A 22,530-nucleotide genomic window follows, 5' to 3' on the forward strand; every position below is an offset into this window, starting at 1 on the left:
TAATCACTCAAGCCCATGCCCAAGTCGGAAGATCTTGCCTGAGTATTTCTTCATTCACTCTAGGTTAAGTCTAAGTATTTATGGACGTAGAATCTTTTTTCTTTTAAATAGTTATGATTTGATTCTTAAGTAGATCCCAAAATTTAAAATAATAAAATCCTCGAAAGCAACTCTTTTATTAAAGGAAATAAGAAATATACGAGTAAATATACGGTGCGTGCCCACGAAAGCATGCCATACCTGCTCTTCTTGAAAAGTTAACTCTCATGTATCCATTTTTTTAAAAAAAAAATAATTTTCCCTCAAAAAATCCCAAATTACATTTTCTGCGGAGCATCATAGAGATTGAGAATGGGGCTTGGGCTTAATATACGTAGATCAAAGAGATTGAGAATGGGGCTTGGGCTATGGTGGTAGGTAGTACTGCTTGAGCCCCTGTTGAAGTTTATGGTTTGTATTCTCTTTTCAAAAAATTAATACATCCCGATGTTGAGATGATTAATTAGAGGATTTTCAACATTAAAACAACATTTTCGATGGATTTTTGAAGTGTATCTTTAATTCTACGTTTTAAGGTTACAACCTTATATAAATATTTTCCTTCAATAATATTCTTACAACCACCCATTTTAAAATTTACAAGTGATTGTGATCTCTATGTAAAAAAGATAAATTGTCCGTCTCTTACAAGAATAATAAGAGCAAATTAAGAGAGAGAAAGCCACCGTGCTCTTAAAAATATTTCAGTTCGGATTTTTTTCATTTTTTTCTTAACTCCTATTCCTTACACATTTGACACATTGGTGACCTAACATTTATGGACAATCCCAATTTTTAGAGAATATATAATCTTTAACATAAAATTGTTTCATGTGGGCTAGACCGCATTTCTACAATATGCTGGGATGCAAATAGATGGTCCATCAAAAAACAATTGTAACTAAAGGTCTAAATATTTTCTTAATATAATTATTATTTCTAGTTAAAGAAAAATTCATATTCATGATCTTCATATTAAAAATTATATCTGATATAAAAATTAGGATCAAATTATATTTAAAAAAATATATTTTTTGCCAAGCTCACATTTCTACAATATGCAGGCTGGCCGCATAGAAACCGTGTCCATCTCCAACATTAAGTTCATAAATATGAAAAATGTAAAAATTAAAAATTAAAAATAATAATTATATTAAAAAAAGACATTAAGTTCATAAATATGAAAAATGTAAAAATTTAAAATTTAAAATAATAATTATATTAAAAAAAGATTTGAACAGTTGGTTAGATGGACTACCTATTTATACTCTAAACCGCATGTTGTAGAAGTGCCGTCCAGCCCGCATGAAACAATTGTTCAACATTTATATATAAGCCCTCCATCTTTTTTTTCTTTAAAGTTTGAAGCCACTATCTCTCGTTCTTTCTTAAAATTCTGGAGGCGAAAAGGAGGTGAGTATTAGAGAGATGAGAAAATTTGCAATATTTTGCCTCTGCATTCTCTTCTCAGTGTCGAGATCAGTGGGTTTTGAGTCCGATGAACTCTTATTAGATGATGATGAATTCGTTTCTTCGGGGAAATCGAAGCTCTCTGATCTCGAATACCTGCAACCGATGAGGCCTTCCAAGAGAGGGAGGGACTTCGAATCTTCGTCAGCTTCTTCTTCTGATTCGAAGGTCCAGTTTTCCCTAGAACACGCCTTTGGAGATGGAGAGTTCTTGCCTGCGGGTCTCTTCACTGCAAGATTGAAGACCTCGCCTCATGGTCGCCAGGTGGTTTGCTCTCATAGATCTCTGGTTCAGGTTTCGTGATCGAATTGATTTGCTTCCTTTGGTTTTCTGCTCTCTCTCTCTCTCATATTCTTTTTGTACAACATGATTATCAGTATAATGGAGTAGCTCTCTCTCTCTCTCTCTCATATTCTTTAAGTACAACGTGAGCGTCAATATGATAGAGTTGCACAGGAATCTCTCTCTCTCTCTCTCTCTCTCTCTCTCTCTCTCTAATGGACTTGAAAAATATTCGATTCTTATGTTGGGATTGGTTAGTATCCAAATTAGAGATAAGGAGTGAAATTGGCCTGGTTTTATCAGCCAGATAAGGTGGCAACCATTTTGTTTCTTCAGCTTAATAGGGAATGGAAAGAGTAATTTACGAAATCACTGGCAACCTTACTTTGTATTCACTGCTCATTCAAATAAACTTATCATGTTTTGGCAAATTATTTATTTATACAATTTACTGGAAGCATAATAACTTTGTAATTTCCCCAACAATACAAAAATAATGGTAGTTGAGTTTCTGTTTGTAGATTTAACTTTGTAATTTACTTGACAATATAGAAAAAATTGTAATTGAGTTTCTGTTGGAATGATGGATCGTGACATTCTCTTTCACTTCATTTGTGGGTTTTTACGAATGTTTTATTGAATTTCTTGTTTTTTGTGTATTGTTTATGGAATGTGGTTTGTGATTTCTGAATTTTGTGTTCCAGACCCTTACCAAGCTCCGCCTTTCAAGGAATACCTTGACTGATACAGAAAAGGAAATATTCAGAGTAATGTACTCTTTACCCCTGTACTTATTTTATGCAGTTTTACATGGCTTCCTTAAGGCTTCATATTCCATTTTTTTACCTTGCAGGAGTTGCTAAAAAATGACGAGTTCTATAGGATAAGGGTGCCATCTAATATATTGAATTCTAATGGAGAATACACAATTTCATCAGTTAAAGCTGTAAGTTGATTTGCCTCTTTTTGACCGATAATGTTTGTCTTGTGTACATATGGTTTTGTAGCCTCTCATATAGGGCCTACACTATATGTTTTGATGAAATGCTATATATATTTTTGAAATATGTTGACTCTTTAACTTTCAAAAAAAAATATGTTGACTTTTTATATAAGGTAGAAAAATTACAAGGAGCTTAATATACGGATGGCATCCCACGGGTTGGGTGCTCAGACTACAATAAGTAAGAAGATTTTATAGAACCAGAAAGTTATATGTGGAAGAGGAAAGGGTTAATGATTTGACATTTCTCATGTTCATGTAATTATTTTTACATTTCTAGGATTTGACATTTCTATATATTGGTTAATGATTTGACATTTCTCATGTTCATGTAATTGTTTTTACCATTTCTAGGATCTCATTAAGATACTGTAAATTGTTTAGAGGGTGAGTTTTTTCTATGGGTGAGTAAAGGGGTGGAGTTTAAAGGGTTATGTTGGTAGAGAAAAGGGTGGAGTTAGTATGGGTCTGGGATGTTTTCATTCATGGGATTTAATGTGAGCATATAGTTGCACCGCAAGTAGTCAAAAGAAAGTATCATGATTAGCTGGCTTATCAAAAGCGCAAAAATGAGCTAGAAAAAATGGTAAATAGGTTCCAAGATGAAAAGTATTCATAAATCATCATTAAGGAGATTGCTATTTTTGACATCCATATTGGACATGCTATAAAATTTGAAAGTTACTTTCTTGCATGCTAAAGAATATGGTGGTTACATCTTTCGAAGAAAAAGATCAGGGTGGGTCAGGGTGGTGTGGGGGGTTGGAAGCATAGTAGTCTTCCATGTTTGTTGGTAAATTAGGGCCCATTTGATTTTTAGAAAACATGGCTTTAGAATCCGTGTCTTCCATAACTGTAGCATTTCCCTTGTTTAATTATGCGACGTGGCACGGTTATTTTCGGAAGCTTCTGCTCTTCCTGTGGCTTCCAAAATGGCATTAATTTGTTGAATGGCAGCTTCCTTTTCTCTTCTTATGGAAATTGCAGCTTCCAAAGCCTTGTCTTCCAAAAATCAAATGCAACCATTGCATGATGTATAGATGTTTATAGAACTAAAAGGGAGTAAATTCCCTTTCTTCATTGATCTAGGAAATTACTGAGATGATTTTATGTAATGACAAAAAGAAGATGATTAGCAGATTAGGGTTAGTGTCTCATTGTTCCTCAGGATATTTTTTGCTTCGCTGCGTTTCTGTTTGTAATGGTTTTCTTTGAACTTTGGTTAATCTTACCGGTTCTGCAACAGATTCTAATATCAATGTATATTTCTTCACGTTAACTTGTTCATAGATTTTTTATTCAACATATTTCTTCTTAAAAAGATAAGCTTTCTATATTTTTATGAGGGTTGCTTAACTTCTTTTATTTTTTTTATTTTAGAGGTGCCTGCCACTGGACGATTTGGAAGAACATTTTGTTATTCACATGGTATTATGAATTTGCAACCCCAGCTTTTTAGGGATTGTCACTGCAATCTTCTTGTAGATTCAAATAGTACTCTGTGCTTTGGGGAGGTTTATTTATTTAGAGCAAGATGTTTGATTTGCATGTTATTTCTTTGTATGCATTACGTGTACCCTCATCTTATCAGGTTCCCTGATATCTAAATCTGCTGATTATGTAATCATCATTTCACTTAAAACTGGTTCAATTTAGTTTTGCTTTCTCTCATGTGGTATGATGTGATGAGGAAGCATATGGAAACCCTCATGATTTTCTTTCTTTTATAATCAAGTGGTTTGAGGTTGTGTGTTGTTTGAGTGGATATCATTTTCAATATAGCAGTGGTAGTAGTAGTAGTAGTAGTTGTTGTTTTATGATTTACTCACCATTAGGCAGCAGATTTACACATGGAAGGCTTTTTAGTTACATGTGAACTTTCTCGACTGATTTTAGTAGTTGTTGTTTTATGATTTACAAAAGTGAAGCATCATTAGGCAGCAGATTGTACTAATGGAAGTTTTTTGAGTTACTTGTGAATTTTCTCAACTGATTTTAACCTTGGCAGCACCAAAACTCCTACCTATTCAGTTTATCCTGAGGATTACTGTCTTAAGGAAGGAAAAATTGTCCCCTTGCCAGTTCCATCAATCAGCTGCAACATGTTTATATATGACTCATGATATTCATTGTATGAAGATACTGATGATTTTCTTCCATCCTTCGTACACAGACTTGTATTGTCTATTATATGCTCCAATATCGAATGGACTTTCTGATAAGTTGACTGTGTGTCTGAGTTACAGGATTCTTGGATTAAAGTTGATGGATTTCTGCTAATTTCTGTAAATATGCTCTCTTCCAGGATGGAGTGAAAATTTTGGCTGTTAATTATGGTTCTACAGGAGCATGTCCATATCCTCGGTCAATGAAACAAGTGAGTTTGCCTTTGGCTTGTTACTCGTGAGGCAGTTCTTTCTAATTTTCTGTGGCTAATAATTGGAGTGATACTATATAAAGGAATTTACTTGTATGAAGATATTGAGGTTTGAATTATCATACATCTTATGTAAGCTTAATAATGTCTGATTTGTTCCTCACACTGAACTATTTGAGATTAAAATTATTTGGCAGTTGACACCCCTTCCAATGTAAGTACGGGACACTGAAAGTCCATTAAAAGATGTGTATTAGGAGGGTATAGGAAAATGTACCCAGAGTAGCTTGTATAAATGATTTGGCTGGGATCTCTCTCCTCCACTTTCACATTTTTTGTCCTTATTCCTTTTCCATCTTTATTAAATTTTCATGTTTTGTTCTTGTGAGGAGGGTAGCAGGATAGATTTATGGGTAAGACGTGGTAGGGGAATGAAGCTTGAGGAGTTAGGTGGATCAGGTTGTTCAGTCTTTTCTTGTATGAGGAGTTATTCTGATTTCTTCAGTTGAGGGGTGCAGAAGGGATTGGGGTATGATTTGGTTTAGTTTAAACTATAATGTGCGTAGCAGTTCGAGTCTTTCCCTCCTGTCCTCAAATGTAGCTCTGTCTACGAAGTGTACGACAGTCTAAGTCTAGCTAGGGCTATATCTACCTAACCTGGATGGACTTTGTGCATCTGAGTTTCTCTCTGTTAATTTTGTGTGGCTTCCGACTGCCTTGATATGGGTGAATGCAGTCTTCCTTCAGAGAACTCCCAGCTCTCCAATAGTATTTTCTCATTTTTATTTAATCCCAAATAGCAGCAGAACTACATTTTTCTTCCACTTTTAAATTCCTTATAATGAACTTCATGCATTAACTGCAGCCAAAGAAGTGGTCGTTTAATTCATTTACTGTGCTGAAGAACAGTGAGCAGGCACCAAGGTATTGCAAATGAGTTAATCTTGTACTATTTGGACTTTCGATATACATTTTATATCCTCAGTTTTTTATGCTTTTACTATGAAACATATACAATGTGATGTGCTTGCAGGACTCCAGCTTTTGCTGAGGAACTTCTTGGTGGTGAGAATGGAGAGGGTGAAGGCATAAAGCCCATGGAGAAGTCCTTTTGGGCAAAATATGTGAGTTTCTATCAATTTCATCACTACTGATAGTGCTGCTATTATTGTTATTTTTTCTTTGATGGATTACTATTTTTCTTGTTTCTTATTGCTACTATCATCACTGTAGTAAGAAAAAAACTGTCATGTGATTTTTTTAAGAGGTGGGATTTCTAGTTCTTAGTAATTTGAAATCAGATATCTGTGCCTCATTGTAGTTGTCTTGGGGGTGAATAACAACAAAATCCCTTGCCAAAGCTACTTGTTTATCAGAAAAGGATGTCTTGTAAAATAAAATTCGGGTATTTGGAATACCTGCATTTCAACTGGTGCCTTTGCAAGCGTTGAGACAAGACTATGTCAAATACCCGTAATTTACGGGCCTGCTAATCTTTGTGTCGATCTCAATTAGTGAAACACGAGCATTTCAGTTACCCCATGTTTTGAAGTTACAAGCTCATGAAATACTTGGGACTAGAAACACGAGCATTTCGTTTACCCCATGTTTTGAAGTTGCAAGCTCATGAAATACTTGAGACATCCCCATTTCATGGCCTATTTATTGTTTCAAAGGCACCCAGCAAATTCAGATATCATGTTTCAAAATGTTCGGAACTCTAAAAATCAGATGTTCCACCTATTAGAAAAAGCATCTTACATGGTTTTCTCATCCTAGAAAACAATTATCATCATCACCATTACTCACAATAGCACTACTGTTGTTGTTGTTCTTATTCGTCTGAACGTTGCTGCTATTATATTGTTATCATTGTTATTGTTTTCTCTGCTTGGTACCTATTTGATTTGTCTCGAAAGATAGAATTTATCATTAAATGCTTAACAAAGAAACATAAGAGAAGAAATTCACGATGAAAAGTCTGTGTGTTTCAGTGGATGTATATGATCCCACTAGGGCTTATTGTGATGAACGCTTTCAGTCAAGCCATGAACATGGCAGAGCCGGAAGCCAATGGTCAGGCACCTACCCAAGGGGCACCAGCTGGGGCACGTGTTGCAAACCCTGGTGTTCGTCGGAGGTGACAAGTAAAGATTTGTCAAAAAAGACCCTCTCTCTCTCTCTCTCTCTCTCTGAGATGAGGAAAACAGAAGCTATTTTTTATGGATTTTCATACTTGTGATTCAGTGATAGTTATTTTTCCTTTTCTCATGCCGTAGTTCTTTTACCTTGAATGTCGAAAATTGGCGGAAAATGCTCCTCAGACAACTGTGTATTGTATTTTATGGATTTTCATGGAGATTATCATCTCTTGTAGCACGGCAGGCCGAGGGAAGGACATTCCTTTGTTGTCCCTGTTTAGGTGATGATATTTGCTAAACTGAGCATGCAATCTGAAATATTTTCTTCTAATTGTTATACCTTGAGAAGGAGAGAATACAACGACCTTTGGGCTTTATGCTAATTTTACCCCTATATACAAATATCCTTGATCTAAGGCCCAGTTTTCATGGACCATTAATCGAGAATAATACTATTTTCTGACCCACCTCTTGGTGAACACTTGTAGCAAGTGTTTAATCTCTAGTCCAGCCAATCTTGTGTGGGGTCTGTTTCTATCACCTGCTTATTTGAACGCAGCAAATTTGCACCAAACCCTTAACGAACAAGAACCTAACAAAAACCTGTTTACCCATGTTTTTTAATTAATCTGCTAAGAAGGTCCCTGTAAAATTAACATTCAGAAAATAAAAATAAAAATAAAGAGAGAGAAGGCCCAGTAAAATTGGCATGAGCATGCCACGGAAGAACTAACAAAAGCAGATGCGTGTGGTTCCAAATGTGCGTCTGACACAATGAATGCTGCACCCTCCCTCTCTCCTCTCTCCTCTCTCTCTCTCTCTTCTTCGTTTTGCGATCTCTTGAAAAGGGAAAAATTCTGTTCTTTTTTCTGTCTCGTGTTCTAACTTTCGAGAAAGGGAAGAACTCATAATATTTAGAATTGTACTATTCCTCTCATATTCGAAGGGGCATACCTCAAATAAAAAAAAAAAGAGCTAAATATGCACGCATGGTCTTCTCATGCTCTTGTGACGATTATAAATAAATCGCTGGCCACCTATATTTTTACAAGCGCAGGGAACACTTCATGTCTAGAGAGAGAGACCAGGTTGCTTTTTATCCTTGGGGCTGCCAATGGTCTGGGACGGGCCGTGGGTTTCCAGGCCAGGTCATTTTGGGCCAGGGTGGCTTTACTGTTACATATTTGGGCCGGGCCTTGCCGGACCAGGCTGAAGTTGTTTCGGGCCTTGGACCGGGTCCAGCTCGTTGCCAGCCTTAATCCTATTAATAGGTAAGCGATTAATCTTTTTCTTCCAGTATGTAGGAGACAGAATAAAATAAAGAAAAAGTTTACAGATTAAAATAAAAAAAAAGTTTCTGTTGCAACCTTGTACTGTTGAAGTAAAGTACACCTCAAAAATCTTACAAGGAAAATGTTTTGCATTAGAGTACCCTCCAATTGATCATCTCAACTTTAAGATAAAAAAATAATTTTTTAATCCAAAAAATAATGCATCTCATAACAAGTTATCGAAACCGTATATTTTCAAGATTTTTAAAATTTCTTATTTGCTTGATTTGTGTCATTTTTTTAATTTTAAATTTTATAACTAAGGATGATATTAGGTTTTTAAGCTTTCACAAGATTTTTTACACTCGAAACCATAGACAACCTTTATATACAACTCACCCTTAAAATAAATCTCCTGGCCACCTAAAAGAAAAGAGAGACCAGAGTAAGGATGGGTGGGACCCAATACAAATAAAAGGACAAGCTTTTTATATACAACTCACCCTTAAAATAAATCTCCTGGCCACCTAAAAGAAAAGAGAGACCAGAGTAAGGATGGGTGGGACCCAATACAAATAAAAGGACAAGCTTTCAACGCTTTCTCTACAACATAAAACTCATATACTTCCCCCTTTCATTTAACCATCCATTCTGAATAGGGTTAAAATTGCCCCTATCGGAATGTCACGTTTCTACACTTTTTTATTTTTAATTTTTTTTTATAAACTATTAATTTTTTTTCTATAAATAACACCAAATTTTAGACATCCAATCATGTATTAAACTCACACTAGTAAAAAATATTTCCAATAAATGAAATGACCAAAATACCCTAAAAATTTTAAAAGGTATTTTGGTCATTATATTTTATCAAAAAAATATTTTAAATATTTTTTATCAAAAAATTATTTTTTATATATTTTTATCAAAATATTATTTTTAATATATTTTTATCAAAAAATTATTTTTAATATTTTTTATAATTACGTTCCAATGAAAAGATACTTTAAAATGTCGGATCTAAGATCAAACAGTGAGTGGCTCTCTCAATCAAAATTGGACAGCTGGATCGTAAGAGAAACATAGATCTTCTATGTTGTAGAGAAAATATAGAAACCTTTCCCTAAATAAATACAAATGAGACCTACATACTTTAAAAAAAAAAAAAAAACGAATCATCATCTTTCCCTAAATAAAATACAAATGAGACCTACATACTTCAAAAAAAAAAAAACGAATCATCATCTGTGCCTCATATGCTGGCTAACTGGAAATAAATATGGAAAAGGTTTATATAAGGTTTTTTTTGGGTAAGTAAAGTTTATATAAGGTCGCAACCTTAAAAATGTAGAACTACAAATGCACGTCAAATATCCATTGGAAAATATTATTTTAATATTGAAAAACCCTCTAATTGAGGGTCTCAATATCAAGATGTATGATTATGAAAGCAAAAAAAGGTTTTTGAGTCCTAAAAATAGTGGTCTTACAACACATTATCTAGACCATCCATTTTTTAAATTTTCATATGTTTATAGATCTACTTGATTTTAACTATTTTTGGAGTTTCAAATTTTGTAAGTAGATTTGAAAATAGATTTTGAGATACTCCTAAGAATATTTTACATGTTATGATCAAATTTAAAGGTATGACTTAATTGGATTGTTCAAGATTGCAACCTTAAGGAAACCATACCCAATAAATATATATCACTAAAGGAAATACAAAGTCACACTTGAAGACCATGGATTTCAACATTAAGGGAACAATTACAATATGTAACATACATAAGTGAAGTCTCCCACAAATGATGTCTACTTAGCACAACTACAACACTTGGGTACAATTCAATATGCAACATACATTAGTGAAGTTTCCAACAAATGAAGTCTACTTAGGACCAACTACATCACTGCATTTCTGCCAATTTTGAGGTATAGATACATGACTCGACTGGTAATCCATTTACCATCCTTAGAATGCGCGTCCGAATGCATCTCATACAAGATCTACATCGGTGCAGATAAGCAAAGTTTTTGGCATGAAGTCCGAAAACCATTGGCTACCAATCATTAAAAGAACAATAGGTCAAAATATATAGCAAATATACTATAATCCGGTGGACGGGAAAACCACAAAGGTTCCAAAGTCCACTGAATCATAGCAAAACTTTTCCGTCAGGCAATTAGTAAGAACAGGGAACACTTTCCTAAAATGCTGGTTGAGTAACTGGCCTAACCTCCATTTCTCTCAGATATCATTCCTTGGACCCAGTGTTGAACTCTGAGATATTTTCTCTTTGGTTTTGAGAAGAGATGGCTCCTTTGCTTCTCAGGTCCACAGTTTGTTGTTGTTGATGCTGTTGTGGCTGCTGTTGCTGTTGCTGTTGATGTTGATGTTGTGAATGGATGTGGAGTTGTTGGAACTGGTGAGCAGCTAACATAGTGTGTACAGACTGGTTATGGGGATAAAACTGTTGGTTTCCCCCAAAAGAAGAGCCAAAGTTCATCAGTGGTGCACCATTTGACATTGCCTGCCCTGTTGCCAACTTTAGACGCTGCACCTCCTCTCTTAGGGCATCGTTCAAAGCTGATAGACAAAAAGGAGTTCAAAGGCCATCCAAATTTCTTCAATTTTCTTTATATTATATGATAAATTTGATTGATGAACAAGAAATGGGTAAAAATACTTACTTATCAAATGAAATAAATTGATATTGGCAAAAGAAGTATATATGGCATTCACTGAGTTACAATAAGGAACAGAGTCCAAAACACTCAAACCATCTCTAACTTGAGAATCAGCCTCTTTACCAGCTTACTTGGTGAGCATGCATAAATTTGATTGATGAACAAGAAATGGGTAAAAATTCACTTACTTATCAAATGAAATAAATTGATATTGGCCAAAGAAGTATATAGCATTCACTGAGTTACAATGAGGAACGAAGTCCAAAACACTCAAACCATCTCTAACTTGAGAATCAGCCTCTTTACCAGCTTACTTGGTGAGCATGCATAAATTTGATTGATGAACAAGAAATGGGTAAAAATTCACTTACTTATCAAATGAAATAAATTGATATTGGCAAAAGAAGTATATAGCATTCACTGAGTTACAATGAGGAACGGAGTCCAAAACACTCAAACCATCTCTAACTTGAGAATCAGCCTCTTTACCAGCTTACTTGGTAAGCATGCCCAGGAGACCACAGAATAAGCAGCTAACCGTTTAATTTTAACACCCAATGTGAGCTTTAGTGCCCCCAAAGGAAGTATATCCACATCTTGCAAATCGTATTTTTATGATACCTCACTAAAAATTTAGCCGGGCACACGTGAGCCAAAAGCATGCATAGGAATCCTCTAAACACCACTAAAAAGTAGCCAGGATATGAGATCCATCTTGATCCACTCCTCGATCGCTGGCCTCAAACCGACAACTCTAAAAACTCAATTAACCATAACCCCCTCCAGTTAAAACTCCCTTACACCTCACTACTTGGCTGTGATCCTTAATCTCTACCCAAGAAAATGATAACAGCAAAAAGCGCAATGGACGATTAAACAATCAAACTTAAAGTGAAAAAAATTGCATGGGGCTCTAGGACTTACAAGACAGCTTCCTCAAATCAGGATAAATTCTTTAGGAAATCAATGTCAGGGAAAAAAAATGCACAACACAAGTTCTAATGAATCATTAGCCAGACTTTCTTGCCAAACACACAGATTGCATTCATTGACACAAAAATCAAAATGGACCAACTTGAAATGCACATAACATGCATAAAGATTCCAATGAAGCCTTACCATCTTGAAGGTGCACCTGCTGCTCCATGGTTTGCAATCGTAGTTTCAGCTCACTGTTTTCCGCCGTCAGACCATTTGTATCTCTCTGTCCATAATGAGCCAGTACACCAAGTTATTCAAAGAAATTAGTTATGCAAATACCGTACCAGATTTGCAAAGCATGATTCTAAAACACAGGACATAATTAGTTTCTAAAAATTATTAAGCTCAAAGCAATAATACAGAAGCTATCAGCAATACAGATATCAAAACTACTCTGAGCTATAAAACAGAAAAGAGGCTATCAGCAGTACAGGTATTCAAATTATTTAGCACTCATCTACAACATAGAATAGAAGCTATCAGCAGTTACAGGTGACTGTTACTCTTGGAGTTTATAGGTGCTGCAATATGCCTAAGATGGGTAGAGGAAGAATATACCTGTAACATAGTCAACTGAGCAGACAGAGTGGTCGCTTCTGTTTGCAACGTCTGGACCTTCCGTTCTAGCTCTGCTATGTACCGCATCTTCCTCTCCTTTGATCTTGCAGCTGATTGTCTATTTGCCCAGATTCTGCACAGATTCAAAATGATAATTATGAAAGCATCCATGAAAAGGAACACTCTTAAACTCTAGAGCCATCCTTGGAGTGACAAATTAGGAGCACTTTTTAATCTCCAAATCATTTTTTATTTAGATTGATAATAGAGCTGAAAAAGAATGACTGAAGGCTTTTGGCACAAACCCTGTCTATATTGCCTTCTACTAACTGTCCCTATCTGTAAAGGGGTACTAAATTTTGCAATACTCTTTAAATTTAATACCACATCAACAATTTCTCTCAAAAAAAAACACTCCTGGCTAGGGTGTGGCCCTTGGGCGAACTCGTACAAAATTAGCCAAGGGGCTTATCAAAACCCTCTCTCTCTCTCTCTCATACCTGTGCATGAGAGAGAGAGACTGTGTGTGCATATGTATTTGTGTACATGCATGTATATGTTTATATATTGATATCAAATTCATTAAGACTAGACTGGTGGATGAACCGGTTCAGGGACCATGACCCTCTCTCTCTCTCTCATACCTGTGCATGAGAGAGAGAGAGTGTGTGTGCATATGTATTTGTGTGCATGCATGTATATTTTTATATATTGATATCAAATTCATTAAGACTAGACTGGTGGATGAACCGGTTCAGGGACAATGTCTGGTCAGACAGGACTTGTTCAGCAGTGAAACTCGTCAAATAAATAAAAAATAACAGAAAATGAGGAAAGTAAGGAAAATTATGGAAAAAATATATAAAAGTCAGAAAATCCAAAAAGTTATTGGGAACAAAAATCAAATAACAAACACCATAATATGTGATACTCTCCAATAACCTATTAAGTCACAAACCATGAAGATAACAGTGAGATTGAACTATTGAAGGCAAAACAAAAGGTTTAAGGCCTATGGGATCTGGATTGTGGAGTGTTAAACTTGTAACGTGGACTAGTGGAGTTGTGTAAAATCCAAATCATTTACTCAAAGTATAGAAAAAAACTTTTCTAAAAACTAAAAATACAAAAAAAAAAGAAAAACCTTAAACTATGGAACAATTTCCATGGTTCATTATTTTCCATAGAGGCATTTTGTAATTAAAAAACTAACAAAGTAGACAATAAAATTAATTTTTATATCAATTTAAAAAATGAACATGCACAAGGAAACTGCAAAAAAACATCTTTCAATATTCTCCATAGTTCCACTTAACTATTGAAGTGTTAAATAACCAAAAATAAAATAAAGAGTAAATAAAAGCATAAAACCACAAAAATAATATCTATATAAAAAATTGGGGGGAAAAAAGGCACATAAGCTACCAAACAAGCAAAAAACAACAACAATAATCTCATTAAAGCACAAGCAACCATTAAAGTGAATACAAGAAATAACTGATTGCATTGATTTGTTTAAAAAACATATCATTTATTGCAAAAGAGTGAAAATATAATATTTTCTTTTTTCCCAAAAATAAAACAAAGAAATCAAAAAAAGGATTTAACAAACTCAGTTGAGGCCTGAAATAGGGCTGAATGATGACCAAATCCTCTCCGAAAGTTGTCAGCATTTTGCCAATTAAAGGGGGTTTCAGCTAGAGAGAGAGAGAGAGAATCACCAAATTAGATCTACCTCTCTCTCTGAAAAATCTATTTTTAACTCCAAAATCATCCCAAATATAAGAAAAAGACCAAAATGCCACAATACAGTTTATAAAGGATGAGAAAACCCCATAAAGGGACAAATTTTGGCCCTCATTTCAAAAGAAAAAGAGGGCCATTTTCATAAAAATATGCTCCCTCGGGATTAGCTGGATTGGTGCTGGACGGAAGACCGACCAGTCCACCTGTCCAGCACCAGTTCACTGGACCATCCAGTCCAGAGAGTATACAAGACCCTACAGGTTACCGGTTTGAACTGGCCAATTGGGTCCAGTCTTAACATCATTGATAGATATTTAAATAGATGTGTGAGTGTGGGTGCGTGCATGTGAGCGTGCAAGTGTATTCAACTCAAAGATCATAGAAGTGACACTTCAGAAGTTTTTTTGGTTAAACTTTACTCCTGGCCCAGTTTAACCAAGATGGCATGAGAGTTGGGCATATCTCAAAATCAACCCAGGAGGTTACAAGAAGTTTAGAATTGAAATTGACTTTAAACAACAACAATAACAAAAACCACAATACTTGCACTCACATTTTAAAACAGCCGAGTTGGCCGACTTCAACCAAGGAGTGCCAAGTTCCCAAACATACTCCATGTTGCATTACTACAGATGGGAATTAAATGAACTCCCTGAACCCAAGCTAGTAACATCGTTATTACGTAAAAACAAGGTTGCATTTTTCTGTCCTAAGCAATGTAAATTGATTTACTTGCGAGTCTTCTCTGAATTAAAGATTTCATATTTATCCATGCTAACTAGTATTGACTGTTAAAATAATCATGTCATATGATCAATTTTCTATCAGTGACCAATGCAGACTACATTATTCATATATAATCAAATAACAAATCTAGAGCATGGTATACCTTATAAGGGAGTAATATATTGTGCACAGTTTAAAAAAAAAAAGGAATAAAGAAAAACAAAACTATAGCATGTATATGCATTTATACGTCCATACATATAGACATGCATAAAAATATTTAACATAATTATGTTTTTAATTTTAATATTGATAATACTGGCTGCCTGGAATCTCAGATTCCTGCCTAGCATTTGCAAGTCCCATCAAGGCACTTTGACTACACTTGCCTTTCATCTTAAATGCATATGCAAGATATAGCATTGTCTGAAAACATGGACTTCAAATAACCAGTTAGTCTGACCAAGACTTCCTGCTCCCTGTGTCTAATATAAACATAAGTCACTTAAAGTTCATTGACCAAATTCCATCAACTATTAAACAATATGGATGGACTTCAAATGACCACTTAGTTTGACCAAGATTTACTGCTCCCTGTGGTCTATTATAAACATAAGTCACTTAAAGTTAACTGACCAAATTCCATCGACTATTAGACAATATGGTGATGGTGTGAAACTGAGAATCGAGGAGGACGTTCGTAACCATTGACAAAAAGCACTCGGTGATCAGTCAACAATTTATATTACTGACTCACCTAGACCAGTGTTGGAAAAATCAAATCGGAACGGTTAACCAGACATGGGTCTGAAAATGATTCAACCGGCCTAACCGGTAAACCGGCCGGTTCAACTGTTCTAACTAGGGAAGTCCCGGGCGGTCAAAAAAGTGTTAAACAAAATAAAAAATACAAAAAAAAATCTACTAAATTATGAAAAGTATATTTAAAGAATGATTAGACAAAGCACATCCAAATGAAGTTGAAAATTTATTAAAAAAAAATGAATTTTAAAGAATCGATTTGTGCTCAAATGTATTTCTGAAATTTTCTAAAAAAGATGGAAAAATGTAAAAATATACGTTAATGGCCAAAACAATTTCCAAAAAACATTAAAAATGGCCAATACAATTTCCAATTTTTGCTATAATTATGAAAAACATTAAAAATACAATACAAATAAAATCCCTTTTTTTGGGGATTTTATATATATATATATATATATTTAAATAATCTAACCGGGTGGTTACCGGTTAGAACGGGTGATTTTTCCAACAATGACCTAGACATTTACAAAATCCAAAATTTTCAAATAATGTCCTTATGGCTAACATCATGTGATAGAATCATGAAAATTCCTTTTTTTTTTATAGAATTAGACTTAATAGATTTTCTTTCCAGGCAATAGTCGTGGCATTACGTTAATTACAGAACAATTCTCCACAATAATAAATAACTACATTCCTAATTGGAGACAACAAAACAATAACAATAAATAATAAAAGGAACAATTAAATCAAAGATTATGATTAACTTTCTAACCCACACTTATTTTCCACCCATCCATTGCAAATAACTACGGCAGGGCAGGTTCAAGCCAGAGTATGACATGGAAGGTGGAAATCAAATGTGAGGAGCCCCACTAACGAATATATCTCTCAGAGCCACTAACACATGCCACCTATTATATGAACCAAGCCCCACACACAGACACAAAGACATGGACACGCACATGCCCACACACACACACACGCACACGCACACGCATCTAGATACCAGAGTTTTAAACCCCGGACTCAGGTCAGGACACTCTAAGGTCCGAAGCCTGAGTCAGGCAGGTCAACTCAGCTCGGCCCGTCTATTGTAAAAATGCATTAGAGTGGTACATGAGTGTCACACTTAGGCAAGTTTCATGGAATTATTATTTACACATGACTCAATAGGGTCCAAGGGCAAGTTGAATAGTCCAAAGTCAACTAGACGTTTTAAAACAATGCTAGACATGTAAACAAAAAACAGAACTTCACATTATCTACTTAGCCAATGATATCCTCCAAAAATGCTTCATATGGAAGTTCTGAAAGAATGCAAAGGAGAGTAAACAATTGTTTAATTTAAATGAGAACAAAATGCACAGGACTACAAGAATGAAAGGAATACATATTTCTTGTATGAGAAACACAAAAGATAAAAAAGCTAGCAAAGTATCATCGAAACATGATATATCCATCTAATAAGATGGCGTCAGAAATTATTCACACTGATGATTCACCGCATATATTCTTACTTCCAAGGATAATGCAAGCAATGTATGTAATATTTGAACAATCTACACGAACAGAGCCACATTAATTTCTCAATCCAAGCAACAATCAAGAAAGTGGCTTAAAGGCCAACATCACATACCTCTTTGCACGCTTAGGGTCAAGAAGAGCAAGATCGGCAAGCTTGGCAGCTGACATGGCCTTCTTGGTTTCTGCAAGCGAAGGCCCCTCTGAACCCACCAAGGCCTCCGGCTTGATCGAGCTCGTCGTCGACCCATCCATCGATTGGCTATGCTGATGCCTCGGTCTCATTCTCTCTGAGCTCTCTCCCTCCCCTTGAATAGGCCCCCCAGTTAACTCAGCTGCCCCAAACTTCTCCATATCAATATACATTGAAAAGAAATCCTCGTCAGTTTCATCAGACAAAGCAGGGCAATCAGGACCCAATGCTCGATCGAAGACAATATCATCAGGCAGCCTAACTGCAATTTCAGAATGCGCTCGTCGATGCCCACGAGCCCTGGGCGGGAATTCGGACATTCGGTTAATGTCATGACTGAAACCAGTGGAATCGGGCATTTGGGTATCAGATCTTGAAGGAGAAAGCGATGGGGAAATTTGAGAGGCAGGAGAAGGAGCGGGAGCAGGTGAGGACTCACGTTTTACAGTGAAGGCATTGGTTGGTGATGGGAAGGCGGCATAGCGACCTGAGGGGGGAGGAGGAAGCCCACTTGGAGAAGGCGATTTATCCTTCTCCATTGTAATGACTAAGCGTAAACTTTACAGGAAAGTGTTGACTGGGAAAATTCTCCTTCACTGTGTAAAACACTTAAACTTTCCTCGTTTTTTATTTTGGAATCTAAAGCACAATGACCTTAAAGATGGAGAATGATAAGGGCGTTTCCCTGATGAATAACAACGCTTAGGATTTTCCAGCACTTGCACTTTCTTAGCTTGGGGGCTTCTTGTAAGCCCTGAAATATGTGCATTTGTCCACTTCAGAAGGTAAGCCTGTTTCTCTGATGGAAATCGAATTCTTCTCCTTCACACCCACCTTCACACCAAAATCTTAAGATGCATCCCTCCTTACCATTTAATGCCTGAAAAAAACTTACAAAATTTCACTCAATATTAAGAATAAGTCTGATATCCACAAGTTCAGATGCAGAGCTTAAACCAGCATTTCTCCATTTCTTTTCTTTTCTTTTTTTTATGGTAGAGAGAGTTTCTCCATTGGCATATCAAACACCCTAATTTCTTTTCAAACTGCACAAAATCACAAAGTAACAGAACCTTGGTATTATAACCCTTTTACAACAATGATCGCTCCTCCAAACCCAAAAAAAACACAAATAAACTCCATGTCACACTCTTCGCACTACAACTTCATTTCCTTACCTCTTTCACTGAACTTGAGCAGAAACGCTAGAAACTGAACCAAGCCCGACCATCATGAATCACAACCAGCATTGCGACCAGATCCATGGAACCCCGCAATGCATGCAGAAGCAGGCGCTATAACATAAATTAGGGTTACGATTGAAAACTTCGAGGAGAAAAGGAGACTGTAAATTAGGGCAAAAATGGCTCGAAAGCTTTAGGGTTTTCAGCGGACCAGGAAAAAGACTGCAAGAAAAAGAATCTCTCACCTCCATTGACTGCTCTTATATAGTCTGTGAAAGAACCGATTGCTTACGATGCGTGTTCAAACTTATTATTCAAATAGACTAAATTACCCTCATAGTTTTATGAATATGACGATATTGGATAAATATGGACCTGGTTTCTATGTGGCCAAGCCCGCATACGTAGAAGTACGGGGGTATTAATAACTTTATTTTTTAGATTTTTTATTTAATTTTTAAGGTCATGTAATCTCTAATATGGAGATCATGAATATGAAAAAATAATTAAATTTTAAAAATTATAAATAATAATTTCAGAAATAAATAGTAAGAACACGTTTAGACCGTTAGTTCCTATTGGTTTTAGATAGAACATTTTTATATATATATATATATATATATATATGGGAAAGTTTATTCAAAGCCAAGGTTCTAAACGATCAATTTGAGTCTACCTCAAAAATTTCAGTATAATATTGAGAGAGAGAAAATTTTATACAGAGCCGAGGTTCTAAACAAACAAATTTGAGCCTACCTCAAAATTTTCATTAGAAGATGTTGTTTTGATGCTCAAATATTTTCAAATTGATCATCTGGACATCAAGATGTATAGACATAAGAAAAAATTAGATTTCAAGTTTTGAAAATAGTACATTTTGTAACACATTTTTTTACCATCAATTTTCAAGATTTTTAAGTTTTCATATATCTGTCGATCTACATTATTTTTTAAGATTTAAACTTTATAAATAAATATGAAAATATATTTTAAGGCTATCACGAAGATTTCCAATAGTGAAACCATATTTCTTGATACTATTTAAAAGTAGGCTCTAATTTGATTGTTTAGAGCCTAGGCTCTGTACAAACCGCACCCATATATATATATATATATATATATATATATATATATATATATATATATATATATATATATATATATATAGAGAGAGAGAAAAAGAAAGCTCGTGTGAGCCCACTACCTCACATGAAAAAATGAGCCCAACGGCCTAGATTGAATATGGGCCGATCTGACGATCACGAATGTTTGATAGTGTTTGAATTTTAATTTTTTTTTACAAATCCAAATCACTTAAAATTTTAGGCGTGTGTTCTTCTCATCAAGCCGTACCTAATAAAAATATAAAAATAATAATTCAATAAAAATTTACCAAAATACCCCCAAAACTTTTTGGGGGAATTTTGGTCAGTGTATTTTATGTAAAATATTTTTTTTACACTTTTCTAATATTCACCTCTTTTTTATGTGCTCACGCCTAAAATTTTAAATGATTTAGATTTGTAATAAATAAATAAAATTCAAATACTACCAGACATCCGTGATCGTCAGATCGGCCCTGACACCTATTTTTGATGTACGCACGCCTAAAAAATTTCAAGTAATTTTGATTTGTAAAAAAAAAAAATTCAAACACTACCAGATATCTATAATCGTCAAATCGGCCTAGATTCAATCTGGGCCATTGAGCTCATTTTTTCTTGTGAGCTAGTGGACGCACCCAAGCTCTTTCCTATATATATATATGTGTGTGTGTGTGTGTGTTTTATTTTGTGTGTGTATGTGTGTGTGTGTTTTATTTTATTTTGTATAAATCAATTGGGATTTGAGCCCTTCCCATTTTCAATAATAGTGAAAAGGATGGAAGTACAAAGCTTATGTTGCAATCTTTTCATATTTAATTCCAACGATATTAGAAGAAGGGTGCGATTTGTATAGATCCTAGGCTCTAAACAATAAAATTAGAGCCTACCATCAAATAGTATCGAGAAATGTGGTTTCAATAGTGTAAATCTTTGTGATAGCCTTCAAATATATTTTCATTTTTATTTATAGAGTTTAAAGCTTAAAAAATAGTGTCAATCGGCAAATCTATGAAAACTTTAAAAAAAATTGACAGCCAAAAATGCATTACAAAATACACTATTTCCAAAACTTGAAATCCATTTTTTTTCATGTCCATGCATCTTAATGTCGAGATGATCAATTTGAGGATATTTAGGCATCAAATCAACATCTTCTAGTGAAAATTCTGAGGTATGCTCTAATTTGATTGTTTAGAGCCTCAACTCTATATAAACTCTTCTCTAAGAGGAAATGAGAGAATATGAAAAATCTGAAGGTCAGGCTCGCCTTGTGGTTTCAGTGTGGGTTGCAGCTTTTTTTGGCACCATGTTGCCAATGCGATATATGTGTGAGATTGTCCATGAACAGCCCGCCAGATAGTGAGAGCAATTGGATGCAGAGATGCAAAGATTCTAAGGAGATTTATAACGACCTAAAATGGAGTTTGCCACGATCCGTGAGACACTTTCGATAAGTAGGGGGAAGTATTGTATCTCTATAGCCAGTCGGATACTTATCTCGAGAGCTGGAAATTTGGCATCATTATTGGTTGTACGGTCCAAAGGAGCAGCAAGGAACCCCCTATGTCATTTTTATGATAGCCAGTCATACCTCCACTGTCGGTTACTCCAAGATTGTCAAGGGACGAGTCATCAATATTTAATTTGTAATGACCCATTGGAAGAGGAGACCCCAAAATTAGAATGGAGGCTTTGGGCTTCATTAGTTGCTATTGGATTTTTAGATTATCAACTATGTGTCTCTCTAATGTGTGAAAGGTCCATTCGTTTACATTTGTTGGACTTGCAACAAAAGAGGAGATGCCATACAACAACTGTTCTCTTATGGTTTATTTGAGGATGTGTCAATTTCTTTTAGTCCAATTAAACTATATTGTAGTAGAACACATAAAGATCCACACATTTCTTAGGCCCACCGATATGTACCAAAACTTGACGTATTTGGCAAACATTTCCGTTGTGGACTGATCCAATATCATAGTTTTTCCAAGTCTCCAAAGGATAAACTTCTAGAGAACTTGTGAAAATGAACATTGCATGATAGTGTGGTTAGAAGTTTGTTCCTCTTAGAGACATATGGGGCAGGTAGACTCCATGACCTCACAATTGGAGTAAACTAATGGTAGGCAATCTGAAATGAAGGGAAAGTCATGTGAACCATTTTGCACTAGGATGAATTAGTATAGACCAGAGAGTTTTAAAGATAGGTTATACGGGGGCTGATTTGCATATTTGATTCCATGCACTCTTGATTGAGAAATTACAATCGGTAAAGTGAATCCATATCAATTGATCTATAGTGGGACAAATACAGAGAACGTAAGATTGTACCTCACCCCATGCGCAAATAAGAGAATCATAAGTAGGTCAATGGAGAGGGTGAGTCCATAAAGTAATCAAACACTTTATGTTTGACTAGGGCATCAAGTTATTGTAGACGTTATTGCCATATTTATCCCACATCGATTATCAT

At 35.2% G+C, this 22,530-nt stretch overlaps 2 protein-coding genes across 8 annotated transcripts; one reads left to right on the forward strand and one right to left on the reverse strand.

Moving 5' to 3' along the window:
• The first annotated feature begins 1,409 nt into the window (after positions 1–1,409).
• LOC18448737 (ER membrane protein complex subunit-like protein) lies at positions 1,410–7,643 on the forward strand. 4 transcript variants are annotated; one of them, XM_020676367.2, is made up of 8 exons: positions 1,410–1,803; positions 2,496–2,558; positions 2,645–2,737; positions 4,175–4,222; positions 5,100–5,171; positions 6,037–6,095; positions 6,205–6,295; positions 7,166–7,643. In XM_020676367.2, exons 1-8 carry the CDS (start codon positions 1,468–1,470, stop codon positions 7,313–7,315), a joined length of 912 nt encoding a protein of 303 aa, XP_020532026.1. In that variant the 5' UTR covers positions 1,410–1,467; the 3' UTR covers positions 7,316–7,643. The 4 variants fall into 4 exon arrangements, with proteins under 4 accessions (XP_020532026.1, XP_006858860.1, XP_020532027.1 ...); XM_006858798.4 differs by having other exon boundaries at positions 1,410–1,773; XM_020676368.2 differs by lacking the exon at positions 4,175–4,222.
• Positions 7,644–10,264: 2,621 nt separating this feature from the next.
• On the reverse strand, positions 10,265–19,233 carry LOC18448736 (Basic-leucine zipper (bZIP) transcription factor family protein). Of its 4 annotated transcripts, none has more exons than XM_088869153.1 (6): positions 18,946–19,233; positions 17,690–18,647; positions 12,814–12,946; positions 12,394–12,478; positions 10,824–11,173; positions 10,265–10,646 (listed from the first exon to the last, which is right to left on the reverse strand). In XM_088869153.1, exons 2-5 carry the CDS (start codon positions 18,304–18,306, stop codon positions 10,842–10,844), a joined length of 1,167 nt encoding a protein of 388 aa, XP_088725279.1. In that variant the 5' UTR covers positions 18,307–18,647; positions 18,946–19,233; the 3' UTR covers positions 10,265–10,646; positions 10,824–10,841. The 4 variants fall into 4 exon arrangements, with proteins under 4 accessions (XP_088725279.1, XP_088725280.1, XP_011628735.2 ...); XM_088869154.1 differs by having other exon boundaries at positions 17,690–18,813; XM_011630433.3 differs by having other exon boundaries at positions 10,265–11,173.
• Positions 19,234–22,530: the final 3,297 nt, after the last annotated feature.

Source organism: Amborella trichopoda, chromosome 6 (assembly GCF_054954075.1).
Source record: "Amborella trichopoda isolate Santa Cruz 75 chromosome 6, AtrichopodaSantaCruz75HAP2 v2.0, whole genome shotgun sequence".
Lineage (NCBI taxonomy): Eukaryota > Viridiplantae > Streptophyta > Magnoliopsida > Amborellales > Amborellaceae > Amborella > Amborella trichopoda.